Source organism: Dicentrarchus labrax, unplaced genomic scaffold, assembly GCF_905237075.1.
Source record: "Dicentrarchus labrax unplaced genomic scaffold, dlabrax2021, whole genome shotgun sequence".
In the NCBI taxonomy this organism is placed as follows: Eukaryota; Metazoa; Chordata; class Actinopteri; family Moronidae; genus Dicentrarchus; species Dicentrarchus labrax.
Window position 1 is genome coordinate 13,935,710 of NW_026136723.1, and position 18,008 is coordinate 13,953,717.

An 18,008-nucleotide genomic window follows, 5' to 3' on the forward strand; every position below is an offset into this window, starting at 1 on the left:
AGTCTACTTATTATCAAAATTAAACTTAGACTTAAAATACTGAGTACTGATTTTCATGGTTTGCAACTATCTGTGTTAATGGTTACACTTTCTAAAGAAGTCCTGCGGTGGAATAACATTGTCCTACTGTCACTTTAACAGTTAACCTGACATAACAAATATTTCACTTGCAAAATGAAGACAAAATGTAGATGTATGCTGGTAGGTAAGCATAATCTGAAATTCAATCAACCTTGTGGAACTCAGTTACATCCAAAGCACACAGTCTCACATTCTGCTGACCAAACACTCCTCAACAGCACACATTTATCTTCCTTTTGATATATTCCACTACACCTCTCCATCCAGAAACTCCTTTATCCCTTCATTTGAAAAACAATTGAAACAGAAAAAGAAAGATTTCAACCTAAATCCCCTCCCATCAATCACAATAATCTATATCTGCATACAGAGTCGTTGAGATTCTATACGCAAGATTCTATATGGGGCTTATGTCTTGATCTTATCCTATCATTTTCTATGGCATGTCTTTGTGACATGATGTATCACATTGGCATGTAGAGCTCTGCGGCTACAAATCCATTTGAAACAGGCAGATCAATAGCAATCACACAGGTAATGAACGAATGGGAGCTTTTAATGCTGTACCATGTCACCCACTTACATACTGCACTCCTGTGCAATCTGGGCCTGATAGTGTATGAGTACCATTATTCCTTAGGGCCAGTGGACTGCCTGTATTACTGAGGCAGCACCAAGTACAAACAGCTATTGTAGAATAAGGAAGTGTGTAAATCAAAGCAAATGGTTATATATATATATATATATATATATAATACTTCTAATTCATCTGAAGAACAGGAAAGGAAAACATCATAAAACATTCAAACTTGCGTGATAGCAGGCCTTCATGTCATTAGTTTATCATCACTGAGAACTAGAGAGAAAGCAGAAAGAAGGAAGAATATTTGCACTGAAGACAAACCAGTGTTGTGCATTATTGTAAGAAGATTCTTATAACTGTACAACAGCAATCTATTCACTAAAATCATATATATATATATATATATATAAACAGCAAATGCAGCATACGCGGCTCTGCTGACAATTTATGGTTCAAACCTGCTAGACTGATGCTGCCTCCCTGCGAAAGTGAAAACTGCAACCTTTTCAGAACCTCTGACTAATCTCTCTCCATTTAATCAAACCTTCAGTGTTACAGAAACCATTATCAGTCTGAAATAAAATTTTATCACATTCAGAAGATTAACACTTGAATTATATTACTTTTACTGTACAGTGAAGGGAACCTAATGGCTTCCCAATGGAGAGTGCAATATATCGCTCCCAAGAGCAACTTATCTGCAAATATAAGCACTGAAACATGAATAAAATAGGACATTAAGTGGAACGAAACACTCCTTGGCACAGATGGTAAAATCAATATCATAAGCAGAATAAATTACTAATAGAAATACATTAGGTTTTTAAACCAGAAATCACATCTGATTACAAAAAAACAACAACTATTTAACAGAAAACCTTCTTCTGACGCATATGCAACCAGAATTGAAAGGACAGGAGTAAAGGCATATGCTGATCATTTGTCCAATGCACACATTTTCTCCTCAAGAGGCTCCAGAGCATTTACAGCTGAACCTCTCGTCTAAATCCACACCTTGGCCTTCATACAGCTGAACTTGCTGAAAGTGCAGTTATTCTAAACTCAAGGCAAATTAAAAATGCTCTTTGTTTTTCAAACCCTGAAGTGTACAGAATAGATGTTTAATTTAGTACTTTTTAAGATTTACACAAGCTGTTTATGTTTTTAAGAGTGCGTTATAGATGTTAAGGAGTTTGTACTGTTAATTCTGTTGAGTCTCACTGATAATGGCAATAATATTCTGAAGCCTGAAACACCTAATCAGGGGTATTATAATCAAGATTATGCTGGCAAAAAAAACAAAAAACAAAAAACAAAAGGCAAGTTTAATCTTGCCCGTATTCCACAACATTAACATCACACATGATTTAATAAATGTGTTCAATTCTTTCAATAAACAAAAGGTACCATGTGATTGAACACATTTGAAGCTAAAACAGCTCGGTCACTGATCCATGTGAAGGGTTAAAGCCACTAAAAGAACAACAGTCATCAACATTGCAAACACTTCACAGCACATAAACATGACAAACGTGCAGCGGTTATGGACTTAATCCAGAAAGGCCATTAGTACCCACATTCAATTATGACAAATGATTTAAGATTTGGAACATGATAAAGATAAAAAAAACTGTTGCGCAGCAGCGTCTGGTGGGTATTTGTATGGGTGATGAGCCACGCCAATACAAACACCGATCACCAGAAACAGTCCCCTATTTATGGTGGTCTGGTGGTTTACAACCTTTTGGATTCAAAATTGATATCTTTCTACCCTGTGTTTGCAGGGGGTACACGAGCCACCACTGACGCTGAGCGCTCATTTGCATTTCTTGTCAATCTCTTCTTATCTTTCTAACATTACAGCGTGATCCCTTTAATTATGCTGTATCAGTTCTTATCATGACTTCTATCATTGCTGCATTATAAAAGCCACGCTGCTAGTTGTATATTCTCCTTTGTATTAATCAAATCAATTCAACTTTGGTCGCATTAGTCTGACATTACAGCAAAGTCTGGTTTGGTCTATTTTTAATCTCTCCACATGAGGCTTGACCTTTCATTGACTGTGGCCCTGCAGCATAAACACTTTATGCAAAAAAAAAAAAGAAAAAGGAGAAAAAAAAAAGGAAAAGATGACTTCTGAAAGATTGTCGGGAGAAATGTTGTGCTTCTTTTCCAACTGCGTATAACTCTGCGGGGATTCTTCAGGGAAAAGCAATGGCTAGGCCCGAACAACATCATGACATTTAGGATTTTATGTATGTGCAAAGACAATTTTAAACATGCTCCGAGCTTTGGCAGTGTAGCAACCTCAACAGGATTTTAGCTCTTTAAACTGTTTGGGATGACATGCACACTGAATGTGATACAGCACTGTCCCCGAGTGCCTACTTCATGTTTACTAGTTTATTAGATGCTTGATCTACTATCATTATAGGCTCAAAATGGCAAACGTGATTTGATGGAATAGCATTAACATAATTACCCACTGTTGTTGCCCTTTGGTGCCCCTGAATATTTAAATGATTTTTGAGAATAAACATGCAAATCATGTCTGATACTTAGGAAGACAGCATGGTAATATAATGGATACAAATACTTGCATATAATTTGAATGCTTCTGCTTGTTTCAATCTGCAAATAAATGTACAAGAGGCTGAGATGAGAAAGCTTATTTCTTGCCATAAATGAATTCCTACAAATGAGAGCCTAAACTCCTTTCCTCAATTGTCTTCTTAGTCCTGTGGCAATTATGACTCAAGCACAGTAATCAGTGTGGTTGTTGGTAGACGAGCACCAAACTGCAGTTGCTGGAATCCTCTGATTTATCAGAAAACAGGTAAAAATAGTATTTTATGATTCAAACTCGAAAAAGCTTCACGACGTACTGTACTCAACTGTATTGTAACTTGTTGCTTATTTGACATCCTCAAAGACACAACTACACAAACAATTTTGATTTCACTTTTATGATGACACTTGATCAAAATGACAAATGACTCCAGCAAGATAAAAGTAAACCAACTCCATCCGCCTGCTGCATTGCCAAGTACGTGCAAAAGAATGCCATATTGGACAAATTAAGCATCAGTGATAGATTTTTCAAACTCATACAAGGCCTGAAAAACTTTCCATATAGCCTGACTTATGGTGAAGAGGTCATACATCATTTGATTTACATCCTGCAGCTGCGGAAGATATTTAGGAGTTTAAACCTCAACAGCAGTTTGTCTGCTGTCCCACTGAGATAAATAGTGAAATTGCTTTTCCATGAAGTGTAGTATATTTGTTAAAGACTGTTGAATTGTTCTGTGGGGATATTCAATATCTGCTACCAGATAAGCTGATGGCATGCAAAATTTAGAATGCCTCTATGTATTTACAGTATCTATCTGTGGTTATAGTGTGTAGTGTATACATATATTCTACTAAATTTAAGAAAATATTGAAGCTAAAACTATTTACTATTTACTATTACATTTTAGGCCAATAAAATAGTGAAAAAGTCCCAAAGATTCTCTGGTTTCATCTTCCCAAATGAGAAGATTTGCTGCGTTTCTCTATTTTATGTCATAGTAAATGGAAATGGAATTTTACCATTATTTTACATATTACATTTTAAACAATTCAGAAATTAAAAAAGAAAGAAAAACAAAAAAGAAAAGGCAGATTAATTCACAAATAATCGTTTGTTGCAGTCCGAGTTATTAAATTAAATTATACTTTAAAGGCAGTAATTTAATCTTTCATATACTATCTGCAATCATGCTACAGTAAATACTCATTAGTTTAAGATTGACAAGTTGACATTAGCGAGTGACATTAAATCCCTTACAAAGTCTATTCATTATTAATGGTTTCCTGTTCACAATGTGTGAGAGGAAAAGAAATCAAAGTTTTGACAAACGCGAAATGAACATGAATCCGGTATTAGCCATAGCGAGACGCTGCATTGACTTTATTATTACAACCATATGAGTGATTTCCTCAGTAAAAAAAAATGTCATGTGCATCCAAGCATGGTAAAACAGTTCTCCAACAAAATGCTCTCAAATTGCATTTGTTGCATTTCCCAGAGCACACGCAAGATTAGAGCAAAAGGCTGAGCACACACACTCTTCACTTAGCAGATATTCACAAATCACACAACTATTCAGAGGACATTTTACAAATAGCCAGAAGCGGCTTTCTTTCTACACGCCTGACATAGATTTGGCAGGTTATGAGAAGGAAAATATGTGTGTTTTCATTTCTCCCTGTGAAGACATTCACCTCACTGCACTAATGTAAATGATCATCAACTTCTGACTGAGTTTAACACAGACAGAGAACCTGGGGCACTAGTGACCTCTGCAAAAACACAAGAAATAAAGATTAATAAAAACAAGTGTAGTGTAGTGAGCCATGGCAAACAATACGAAAAAAATGACTGTATGGAAATTAAGAATATTCCCATAATAGGTCTAGCTGGACTATTTTGTCTCTATGACTACAGTAAGCATTTTATCTACGATGCTTATTATTATCACTGCTTGAACCATTTCTCACAAACACTGCTAATAAACATAAATGGTAGCCCCACTACAAAAACTCCAACCTGCTATCCCCATGAACAGACCTCTATTTTGAAATATGATCAGTTTACTAAGATACCATAGCTGATAAGGCTTTCTTCATTCTGTGGTAGTCGCTAAACTTCTATCTATTTAGTTATAAAAAGAACCAATTGTCTGAGTTATGGTCTCTTTGTATGTGATTAAATTTCATGAAAAACATGTTTTGGTTTGGGAAAATTTTAAAAGGCTGGTTACTCCAAAGACCAACAGCCACATAAGCAAGTGAGGCCAAAAGTTGGTTTCAAGCCCTGCAGGTAATAAACAAGGTTGGCATCCTTCGAGGAGGATTCGCCGCAGGGTACAATTTGTTCAACACTGGTACAAAGGAACAGAAAGCAGTCTGCTGATAAAAGATCCCAAATCAAGTTACTGACTAAAAACGAGCCAGGAGGCCCACTGAAGCCTACTACAAGTAAGTGGTGCTTGAAAAATGTCCATCGGTGACTTCCCTCAATTAATGTAGCGCCCCTCAATAAATGTAGCGCACATTCTGTCAAAAAAAAAAAAAAAAAGGGTTAGGGTTAGTTAATTCTATCCACATTCTCCTCTAATTGCTTCATAAGAGAATAACTCACCATGCTTTCTTTAAACAAGCTCCATTAAATGAACCTACTGTACAAGAGCAGACTGACGTTTAATTAGTGAATGGGACGTAGTTTGGGAGTAATCTACACAATTATGTAAATTACTTAATCGGGACAGACGCAGTAGGAGGTCTTCACTGATAACACAATAATTAAGATTTCCCTTCCACCCAAAATTAAATTGTTTGTTTGAGACAAAAGTAATGACAGAACAAATTAAAGAGTTATAGAGATAGAGATATCAGGACAATATGTTTAGAATGTGAGAACACCACCAACCATACAGACTTAATTTTTTGATGAGCAGCTAAGTAAGCACTTCTGGTGAAAATACAATGTACAATGACACAGAAACTAATAAACTAACGTTGGCTATGTTGCAAACTGAGCAGAGCAGCCCCAGACAGCGATAGAACTCTGCTGTTAGTATAGCTAACATCACAACAGCAGCATTTCTCTGCAAAGTAATCTGAATGTCCGTGGGCAAGTGATTTAACATTACCTGACAAACAAATCCTGGCTCTTACTGTGGCTCGATATGATCTACTTTATTTCGCTTTTACAGAGCCAAGGCTGTGTACAAACAGCACACACAAAGAATGGAAAGCCAGTAGAGTGTAAGGACAATTACTTACCCCACCTCTAATGAATTAGTTGATAAAGCCAGCTAATCCTAGAAGAGTTGACCAGACTAGTAGTGGACAGAAAAAATGGGATGTGTTTAAATGTAAAGAAAGGAAGGAAGGAATTTGATGTGAGATATCTATTACTTTAATAATCCAGTTTTCTGTTGTTAATTCTGAGGATTAACCCAGTAACCAGACAAGAATACATCAGTAAGGTGACCATGAGTAACTGGACTTTTCACACTGCATATTCCAAGCCCTTGGCAACTATGCAGTGTGAAAAGTCGTGATGAGGCCAGGTCTCTTTAAAGATAAACATTTACGAGTTTCCTTGTAGAAAAGCTCATCACAGCAGCGTTAAATACAACCCTTTAGCCTTCCTGCTTTTCTATGCATGCCATTAGCCCCTTTGCAAGTGTGGTAGAGCAGCAGCTAATGAGCTTTGCATGCGTTGGGATAGTATATTTCCATCTCCCCTATCCATATCAACAGCCAATGTCCTCCATTTCATTAAACTGAATACTTCTTGTGAAAAATAATCAAAGCCCACCAATGAGGTTTGAACAAAAAATTTGTGCTGCCTATTGTATTAGAGAAAAGGAAATATATGTGTGGGTGTCTGAATGCTCAGCGTAATCTGAACTGAAGTAACAAAATGGGGGCCACAAAGTAGGAGTAGAGGCAGAGAACAATTATTTTCTTTGTGTGCTCACCGTGTTTTAATTATCTGTCTGGCACTGGTGCTCAGATAGAAGTGGCCCTTGAGTTAATGAACCATTATAAGAACCTTTTGCTAAACGACGAGTAAAACTATGACTGAAACTTCCCTGTGACAGAGAGATAGTTTCCGTCTTTTGTTAATTTTTTTTAAAAAGAGACCTCTCTGCCCCTGGATAACACTTAAAGTAATTCAAACCTTTGACTTCATCTGTCATAGATATAACTAAAGGGCACTTTAATGACTTAAGTAACACTTCAGTGTGTCAAGCTGAAGAAGAAGACACCACCTACTCAGAAATGTCTCTTTCTACACTGACATACAGAATGAACACACTAACAAGCATACACTGAATCTAAATGATCTAGAACTGACAACATTATGCTGTGAGATTTTGGTACTTATTAAAGACATTTAGTTTGACTCTTACTATTGTTAATGAACTCTTTCTCAGGGTGTAAGTGACAGCAGAAGCTAAACCATCGGGAATAAAATGTAAGAAATATGCTAATCTAATGAGTGGAAAATATATGAATCACAAACATCATCACAACAGATCGCCTTTTAGGACTTCGGCTCTTGCCCATTACGCTTGATGCACACTTTATACACTTGACAAAACTTTCAATGTTATTAATACTGGCAAGAGGCCATCATTACAAACCAAATGCCTCTGTCTTAATACCTAAACATATCTGATAAGTTTATTTGTGCTTCTGGTCTTCTGGGTGGTCTCTGTTTAATTTAATCTTTCTTTCTGTCTGCATCCACATACAATACAGTTAAAGTCAAACTATTCCCTTCCAGTCTTTGTCCTCCTGTCATTTTTGGCAATGGTAGCACCGATACAGCAGAGTCTCATGCTGTAGTGTTGTGTCCTTACCGTCAGGCACTGGGAAGACTTTGATCAAAAATCAAAGTGAACAGTGCAAAACAAAAAAGGGTGAGTCAGAATGGGGAAGTAATGGCAACTTTCAGCCAGAGTTTATATATAAAAAGTTATTTCTAGTGTGTATAGAAAATAAAGACGTGTATGCCAAAAGACAAAAACAAATCAGAAATGAGAATGTCAGCGCTTCAAGAGACATTTCATTGCAACTGCACTTATTTGAAGCCAAACCATAATTCGATCAGGAATTTTGGAGAGTATCACCCAAAAGCCTTCGGTGAGGATTTCTTTAGTTGATTCTGTCAGCTTTACTAACATACAGTTGTTGAGAAAGAACATCTTGCCACAGTCCAAAAATCAACTTCAATGTCCTTGAGGTTCTTTGTATTGTGAGGACAGTCGAAAGTAAAAAAGGTTTCCAGCATTGTTAAATATGAAGACATCAATCGTCTAAGCCAGGGAGCGTATCTACCCTTGTGTAATGATTAGGAATTAAGCTCTGGAATTCCCAATTAAAAAAAGGATAAGTATAAAAAACAGGGAGGGAGTTAATAACAGATACAAGCAAAGCTTTGAATAAGACTAAAAACCACGGGTGTAGCAGTTGCTTGATGATCAATCTTTTCTGTTTTTCCTCAGATCAAAGACAAGATGTTGTGATATTTACCCAGCTGAAAAATGATTCTCAATGAGGATAGACAGATGTATATTGTGTGTGTATATGTACAATAATTGTGTGTGTTAGGACTCAACTATAATGAGATTCTGCTAAGCTTTATGGTATTCATATGGGACATGTAATCTTTTTTCCCATAATGCCTCAGGGGGACAGTGGCACTTTTGTATTTTGTTTTATATCAATCAGGATGAAGAGTGCATTTTAGGTCCACAGGGAAAAACCCAATCAGCTTCCACTCCATGTCCCATCTCTCTGTAGTGTTTTTTAGGTTTTGTATACATACTTGCATTTCGTTGAACACAAAACCAACCATAGGCTCACTTCCAGCATTTCCCATATAAAATGTAGGGAAGGCAAACTATAGCTATTCGCTCCCTCATTACAGTTAAGTAGCAACAGTTTACATTGCGGGCCATTGGTTTCACTGGCTTGGACAAATTCTCTGTCTCACTAAAGTGCTGAGTCAGGCCCACCTCTGCTGGAGCATCATTTTTTTCATGGGGTTTTACTACACACACGTCCACTGGGTGATTTGTTGTGTGCAGCTCAATTTTGAGCAACAGCCTGAGGGAGTTTTGAGGTGGGTATAGGAAGCCCTATCTGTCAGCAGCAGCAGACACCTGAAGAGAGACGGGAGCTCCCTCTCAGTATCAAATTTGCTGGATCCGTCATTTCAACTGTGTGAAGTAAGATTATATACACCGCGGGGATGGGCTAGAAATAGTCCTCAACGGAAGTGTGGGAAAAGATATGAAAATACAATGGAATACTTAAAGGCCTTAAAACAGTTTTTAAATTAGCTTCAAAAATATATGATGGCAGTTTGCTTGTGCTGCACGCACTGTCATTCATATTGGATCCAAACACACACATGAGCTGAACGGACAGTTTTCATTAGTGTATAATCGTTGTGTTTTTGTTACCTTAGAATGAGCTGTTTTTATCTACATAGAAGTCCACCATGTTGAACCGCCATGTTTCTACAGTAGCCCAGAACAGATAAGCCAAACACTGGCTCTACACTTTATAGTTTTTCGTGAGTTTCACAGCCACCGCAGTTTTGTCACTGAAACCTACACACATTTTTCAGGTAGGTACTTTAAAATAAAAATATTGATACATTGATACAGCAATTTATTAAAATGGCTGATTTATTAAACTTGACTATAATCGAGCATCGGTATTCAGCTACATGTAAAATAACTAGCTTATTAATCGATTTATCTGTGCACTAGTGATAACTGACCTTTTAAGACATTTATCAAAAAGAAAATCACTGGTTTTAGCTTCTCAAATGCTTGATCATTTTAGGTTATGGTGCCCCTTTGCTCCGGCACCTTTTAAATACTAGCAAAAGAGCTAGAACCTAAGACCAGTGGCCTTCGCAGGACACAAACTTGAAAAACATAAGTTTCCAATATTATTCCCCAGCAAAAATGAAATTAAAAAAAAAGACTATTAATTTGAATGGAGCTTGATAATTCTGTAATCACCCTTGTCATGGAGGAAGCTTCCAGCTGAGGGAGTTGAAAAGTGATCTCTCAGTTGAAGTGTCTCAATCTATCGTGATTGACTGCTTACTCCTCTCCAATCCATTCCATAGAGATTTATGACCAAATCAAGTGGACTGGCTGCCAGGCAATTACTGTCAAGTGGATCCTATTGCACCTCTTTGTCACTCTAATACTAGAAATTTGGTTCTCATTAGATGAATGTCAAATGGAATTAAGGCCTTCATTTATTTTGTGCGACACTGCCCGGCACCTCAAAGCCCATCTCCGGCAACTTCTTTTCCCATAGCTGCTGGTCCACTCACCTGCTTTGGCTTGACTAAACGCGCCAAGATACAAGGGAAAAAACAACTTGGAATACTTGAATTAAGAAAGCTGAACATGAACAAACCAAACTGACGTGTAAAGAGGAGAATGCAGAATACAAATTCATACAAATTAAAAGTGCATCCATTCTGCTCATTGCCATGTTCTGGGAGATGTGATGAGTCATCGGCAGAAGTTGATGAGAAGTTGCAGACAGAAAGCGGGAGGTGCCGTATCCATGGGGATCAACTGTCTCCTCACAGCTAAGGAGCATGACCTAAAGTTGGGCCTATCAGTGATACTGTGTGCATGTGTTCCACTGACGTCCCAACAAAATGTCAATACTTGTGATATCCTGACAACTACAGCATAAACATTCACACCATGGAGCTTAATTATGATCCATAATCCCTGTCAAATGGCAATCCCCTTTGGTTCGTTGCACCATTCACAGAGAGAGACAGCAGGCCACAACAAAGAGGCCAGTCTGGACAGTGATGTGCCCTTGTGAGAGACACAGAACTAATGACTGGGTTCAGTGTAAAAGAAAATGCAGTGTGTGTGTGTGTGTGTGTGTGTGTGTGTGTTAGCTGTGCCAACCCAGTGTAGCGAACCACAACCGCAACACATGCTTAGGGATTATCACTCTGCTACTGGGAGACAGACAGGAAGAGAGCGTGAAAAGTGTGTTGGACAGCGGGGGTTAAATGTAGTAGTGACATACAGTAGCACCACAAACCTAAATGTTTGTTACTTTGTCTGTGAAAGTTTGCATTCTCTTGGTATGTGTGTGTGTGTGTGTGTGAAGGGAATAGTTTGTCTGTCAGTGTGTGTGTTTTTTGTGCACATCTCTACAAGCACCCTTCACTGCCAGATTACCGGTGCCAACACAGAAATTACCCCGGCTTCTAATTTCTGTGTCAGTGCCAAGCCTGAAAAAGAGTCCCACTCTACACTGAAGCCGAGTACCCACAAGCGGATGTGTACACACACACACACACACACACACACACACACACACAATTGTGGGTTTTAGGACTCACAACAAAGAGAAAAAAAAGGAAATCAAACACAATTTCCAGCCTGTATGATCTTATCTTCATGCCTGGGCCGATTTTGAACACTGAAATAAATACACAAACACACCATTGTATATTTAGTCGGAAGCACCAATAAACTGGGAGGAACGATACAAGCAGTTGTTTGTGCTGGGAGTCGAGAGGCATGTAATCACTGGCACACAGCTGCTAAAGAGAAGAAGGCGATAGGACAAACAGATAAAGTGGAAAGAGGGAAAAAATGAGAGGAATGAGCAAAAGAGTTGGGAAAACAAGTGAGAGAAATGGGTTGACTGATTGAACGGGTAAATACTGGTGGTTTGAGTACTGAGAGAAGCAAAAGGATGGTGAACCAGTGGTGGCCTTGCAATTGTGGCAGTTCTCTTCACAACGTTGCCTGCAGCAACGGCTCTAAACAGCTGTCATAGCTGAACTTTCTGGCAGCAACTATATGGCCACAGATGTAGTTCATGGCATTATTCTGATAGGGCTTTGTCATCTAACCTGCCCCGAGCAACATCACCAGAGGATTTGGTTTTTTTTTAGCAAGGATTGTAAGCAAAACGTTGTTTTATGTGACAGCTGATTCCTTTCAAGTAAAACAATTCAGCTTCATATTCAGGTAAGGATACGCATTAGAATTTCAAACTGGCGACAGCGCATGTGATTAAACATTATGTAACAAGTGTTTTGTGGGAAACGTTGAAGGCAATTATGTGTCTGCCACTCTCAGAAGTTTCTCCCTAACCTCACAACCTTCCAAACATTCTCAATGAAATATTCAAAGCCAAAAGCGAGTGAACTCAAATTGAAAACCGTCAAACCCAGACGAGCGACGGGGTTTCGAAAAGGTAATCAAGAATAACGCAGGCGGAGAAACAGAACATAAACGGGGGATGATCTTTTAGGTTTTTTCCCCGTGGAACTCCAAATTTGAGCTGAAGCCACCAGGTACCTGAGGCGAGATGAGATGGAATCTCGCTGCCGTTCATATGGGACTCAGAGTCATTACCAGCACGCTGGTTTTGGGATCAAACAGTTGCGACGGCAAATCAGGAGAACAAAACCGCAAGGATTCGGTGGCTCAATTGAAATGCAGTGTGCAATTAACTTTATAATCTGTTTACAAATGAGGTCTACCCTGCTGCAATCTCTGGAGTGTGTGGGTGTGCGTATTTGTATGCAGGTGCAGAAGTGCGTTTGTGTACTCGATGTGAATTCATGCACCCTCTCACTTTGGACCGAAGTCACCTATATTAAAAAAGGGAGTTATAATCCATATGCCCCCCCCCATATAATAAAAACTTGCATATAAATTATTATAAATGACAATATTCACATAGCAGCTGCTTTTTTCAAGCAGTATACATTCAATATGCATTAATACTTTGAATGGAAGAGTGTGTGAGATTTATGTGTGAGGATCATAGACGTGAAACACAGAAGAACAGAGAGGGAGGGAGACGGAGAGGGAAAAAAAGGGAGTTCTGTGTTAGTTTGGAAAATAGGGCATCTCTCCACATTGAATGATTTATTGAGATGAGCTAAAATAGTTTTGCATATGAGAAAGGGCAGACTAAAAGCATTTGCCGATACATTAGAGAGTGGATGGGTTTTGTTACAAAGCCAGAGTCTGAGGACACAGTCTGTGATAGCCACAAAGTGATATGATTATGCTCATCTGAAATGTGTGTGTGTGTGTGTGTGTGTGTGTGTGTGTGTGTGTGTGTGTGTGTGTGTGTGTGTGCATGTGCTTAAGGTTTAGCATCGTTTTGTGTCTTGAGAGAACTCTCACTCACAAAAACCCACACACATCACGGCGCATCACACGTTTCCACACTTTATCTCCAGATAGAGGATAAACATATTGCAGCTGAGCACCGAGCTCATCTGACATTTGAAAACGACTAACAACTTAGCCAGAAAATTACTGGGGTGTAAATAGTTGCTACAGTGCCCCCTGAGGGAAGAAAAACTTGTCGCTGCATCACACTGTTTAATACAATTTCAAGTTTCGATTGTTTATTATTCTTTTCTGGGTTTTTGACTTTTATCCGTTTTCTTCCCTCTGCCTTCTCCTTCTCCTCAGAGCAGCCAATAAACATCACAGCCAAGAGCCTGCGCTTGCTATCACAGCAAACTGCCATTATGCTGTCAAATGCATGCTTTGTCTTAAACAGGCGCTTTAGATGCTGTGTGGAAAGAGTCAATAATATCTGCATGCAAAGGTGATGCTGGTTGAGAAAACGCTTACTTCACATTCTGATGGGATATGCATTAAAGATGAGACTGGTGTTGATGGTTGCCATGACGGCTTGCCATCTGATTGTTATCGGCACTGACACTCAACTGACAACTTAACAAAATCCAAATCAGTGATCGAGTGGCTGCCACCTCTTTTCTTAAAGTTGCAAAAATGTTTAAGACCCAGGAAGAACAACACTAAATGGCGCATTTAATAGTTGCAGCCTGGTTTGTGGTGTTATGCGAGTGTACAGATGAAATTAGAAGAGATATTTGAGAGAGACAGACAGAAAGCCCCACAGATTCTCAGAAAATGAAAAATGAAATGACATTATTCAGGATCTTACCATGGGAAAAGAATACATTTTCTTTTTCATTTTCACAGCTGATGTATTGTGGAGTATTGTGAATCAGAATTTGTGACATATGATAAAAATCTAATTTAACAACGCATAAGAATTATTGGCCTCTTTATTTTCCAACACAAGCAGCTCTGGGCTGTATATTTGTCTGAAATAAAAGCTGAGCTAATGTTGTCTGTTTTCTAGAACTTCAGAACTGGACACTTCTGAATAACAATAACAGACACATGTAAACGACATATTTTTAAATGAATAAAAGATGGATCTTAGTATCCAAATTTGAATCCAAGGACGAATGACTAAAATACAGTGAGTTCAGTGAGCCATTCACTCACACACAGGGACACAACTAATTGCTTTTCCTCACTAAACAAAAAAAAAAAAAAACATCCATATTTGCCTCCAAGGTAGCAAAACTTCAGTGGCTATGCAGATTCGGGCCAGATTAAGTAGCATGGCTTATTTGAGCACAGGCCAAAAAGGACAGTCTAATATGGAGAAAAATTAAAGGCAGAAGCAAGAGATGACACTTGTATAACCATGTAACAGAGGAGACAGACTGTAGACAGATATGCTATCAGATGAAAGTATAGGGAGTGTGGGCTGCAGCAGGCTAATTGTCACTATGTAGTATTACAGAAGGGAGTAGTGATTGAGACTAATGGAATAACACACACATCCACCCTGGTGTGGCCACTTAAACAGAGAGAGATGTGTACGTGTGAGTGACCACTGGTCAGATAATGATGACCCATAATGCATTTTGTGGCGACACAGGCTGTGTGCACTCTCAACAACGTGACCACACATATGGTTGGGATGGATAGAGTGGATGTGCAAAAAAAATACAGAGGCATAAAGAGGAAAGAGGCACATAAGGATTAGGGGAGGGGAGGGGAGGGGGGAGGGTGGAGAGAGCATGTTTGTGTCAGAGAATGAGACAGGCGATGAGGTAACGAGCGATGGTTTAAAGGAAAGAAAGGGAAAAAGTGTGAGTCGAAGAGAAAGTGAGACAGAGAGAAGAGGAGGAGAGTTACAGTCTTACCATGTCAATGAGGCTCTCCTGGATCCGGTTCAGTGTGGTTCTCAGTCGGCTGCTGATAAGGCCCAGACCCGATGACTCATACTGTAGAACACACACACACACACAGACACACACACATACACAGTTAAGAGTCTGCACCATGCACAAACACTCCTCTAAGAGAACACACACTTCAGCAGAGTGTGAAAGCACGCACACACGCACACACGCACACACACACACACACACACACACACACACACACACACACACACACACACACACACACACACACACACACACACACACACACCGCAACATCTACACTCATCTCACGTAGTCGGAGACGAGACAATCTTTACTTTCTGCTTCTGGTAAGTCGACTCAAATCCAAAAAAAAAGGGAGGTGTAACTGGGAGGAACAGACATCAAAAAATTGGGCACTCACACCGGCTACAGTAGATGACAGACGAGAGGTAAAAGAGGAGGGTGGAGAGGGTGAAAGCAGACCAAACTCAACATCTAAACGCTTCTGAAATCACTTTCAGATGTGCTTGATGTTACTTGAGAGAGAAAATCACGCACACCTTAAGGGTTTCAAATCAACCACACCACAACAAGCGTCAGCTAGTATTTTGGACTCACAAGGCAGGGACAGCCTTGTGTATTAGTGATAATACTTCCGGAGATCTACTCTTACCAAGCATGCAGGGCCCACCACCCTGGCGGTGCCTGCCTCTCTGCCGCCATGAGCTGGCAAAGACGGGCTTGGGACAGGCTATTGATGACGAACAGACAGCAGAAAGGAAAAACGAAGAACAAAAAAAATTGTGAAGGAAGTGTTACAGAATTAAAAAGACAGCATAAAGAAGCAAACAAACAAACATAATTGACTGAATAGATTAATGGAGGTAATATTTAAATGTAAATTGTGCACATTCAAATTGTTTGTAATTTAGAAGAGTTAAGACATTATCCAGTCCCTCCAGAAAAACGCGATTATGCAATCGCATAATTCAATGCATAATCAGCCAAAGTCCGCATATTTATGCGGGGGGCACATTTTTTCAAATACGCCGCACTTTTTGCATAAATATCCCGCATATTCCATCACATTTTTTAAGAAAACGTGCCGTATAATCAAGGATTTTTGCCTGCAACAATCACAAAAAAACTGCGTTTTTCTGGAAGGACTGATTATCCAATTATTGTTGAACCTTGCCTGAAGGATTCATTATAGCGTCCTAATTTGTGTCCACACATTAACTTGCACTTGAGTACTGAAACTGGAACATACTGCCAGTTCAACAATGTCCCCCTTTCATACCTCTCAGATGTGATACAAAGCTTGGTGATGTTTGAGAATTAGTTGTCACTGGTGTGTTTGTCCTTATTGTCCTGTGTTTTAGAGACTCAAGCAGCAAAGAGTTCAAAGCTTCTCGATAGTCGACTTCAGAAATATTTTTATAAGCTTTCAAGTTGCACTGACTATTTTTAGCAAATTCCAAATTAGCCTTTGAACCTTTGATAGAAATGGGGCATCACTCATCTTAATGCATCTTATGCAGTGGGTGGCATCAGTATAAAAGAGAACAATGCAATAGATTTAGTCTACCACAATACTAAAGGTGATGTGTAAAAGTCCACTTATTGTACTGTACAGAGGTGTATGGCAAATTGGTAAGACAACATGGTTAATGACAACATTAAAAGCAGCGTCCCACTGATTTTAGCACACTAATATCAGTTTAGTCATCATGATTAGTACCGCACAGCCTGTGTAAGCAGCTGTATAATGTCTACTCTGCCTCTGGGGGGAGCTTTTCTAGGTTTGAAATAAATAACCCTAATGATGCCATCGGGGTTATCTCAGTGTGGGCTTAAGACTTTTTAAAAAGAAAGCTTTTATTAGAAAACTTGAAATGTGGGGTTTGTAAGGGGTGGGTAATGGGGGGGTCTAATGAAAGATGCTACTGGTTTGCATTATGGGAAATGTAGGATCAAGCGTTTTTAAAGCATTTTTACTCATACTAGAGACTAAAAGTCTAAATAAATATCTCAACCTCTGCTGTTTTTAAAATCTGTTTCTTTTGAATCCTGAGTTTGCAAGTCCGATATGAAATTGCTGGTGAACCCCTTTAATCACCTGGCCCTCATCCTAAAGGGATTAAATAGTCTTACGTTAGAGAAGAAAATTGTAACCCATCTTTAAGATACCCTGGCTATCAGTGAATAACTAATATCTTAAATTGTAGTCTTAATTCAGTCTGCTTCACTGGGCTCATTTTCCAGAGAAGCCATCTATTCAAGTGTAAGATATTTTCCTGATCCGATCTCTCTCTCTGTGCAGCATTGTCTCAACACATCTTTCCTACTTCATTCTTTTGGTAGCCAGCCTCTCTCCTCCCTTCTTTTTGCCTTCATATAGCAAAACAAAGTGACACAGTACACAGTCTCCCATCTTTATCTCGCCTCCATCTTTTCATTTATATCTCTCTGTCTTAGTCTCTTTTTCTTACCAAATCCTTTTTCTGTCCAAGGTTATTCCCATGGAGTACCACTTTACATACTTTTGAAACATTAAACATTTTTCAAAAAGTGTTTGTAAATCTGCCTCTATCCCCACAGCAGAAAGCCCGAATATTAATGACGATGGAGAATCCATGAGCACGGCCCATATTGCACCTTGTGTGACAGAGTCAATAGTGCAGCCTGACTTGACAGGCC

The 18,008-nt window shown here is 39.0% G+C and overlaps 1 protein-coding gene across 2 annotated transcripts in view; it reads right to left on the minus strand.

Moving 5' to 3' along the window:
- The window catches only part of vps50 (VPS50 EARP/GARPII complex subunit), a 99,701-nt gene that overhangs the window by 13,931 nt on the left and 67,762 nt on the right, over positions 1-18,008 (minus strand). Inside the window, exons 22-23 of one of the 2 annotated variants that reach the window (XM_051389836.1) lie at positions 15,982-16,059; positions 15,303-15,383 (exon numbers count right to left, since the gene is read on the minus strand). In XM_051389836.1, coding sequence (XP_051245796.1) covers positions 15,303-15,383; positions 15,982-16,059 — 159 coding nt within the window. The remainder of the gene's footprint in view (positions 1-15,302; positions 15,384-15,981; positions 16,060-18,008) is intronic. The other variant, XM_051389837.1, reaches the window with a different exon arrangement.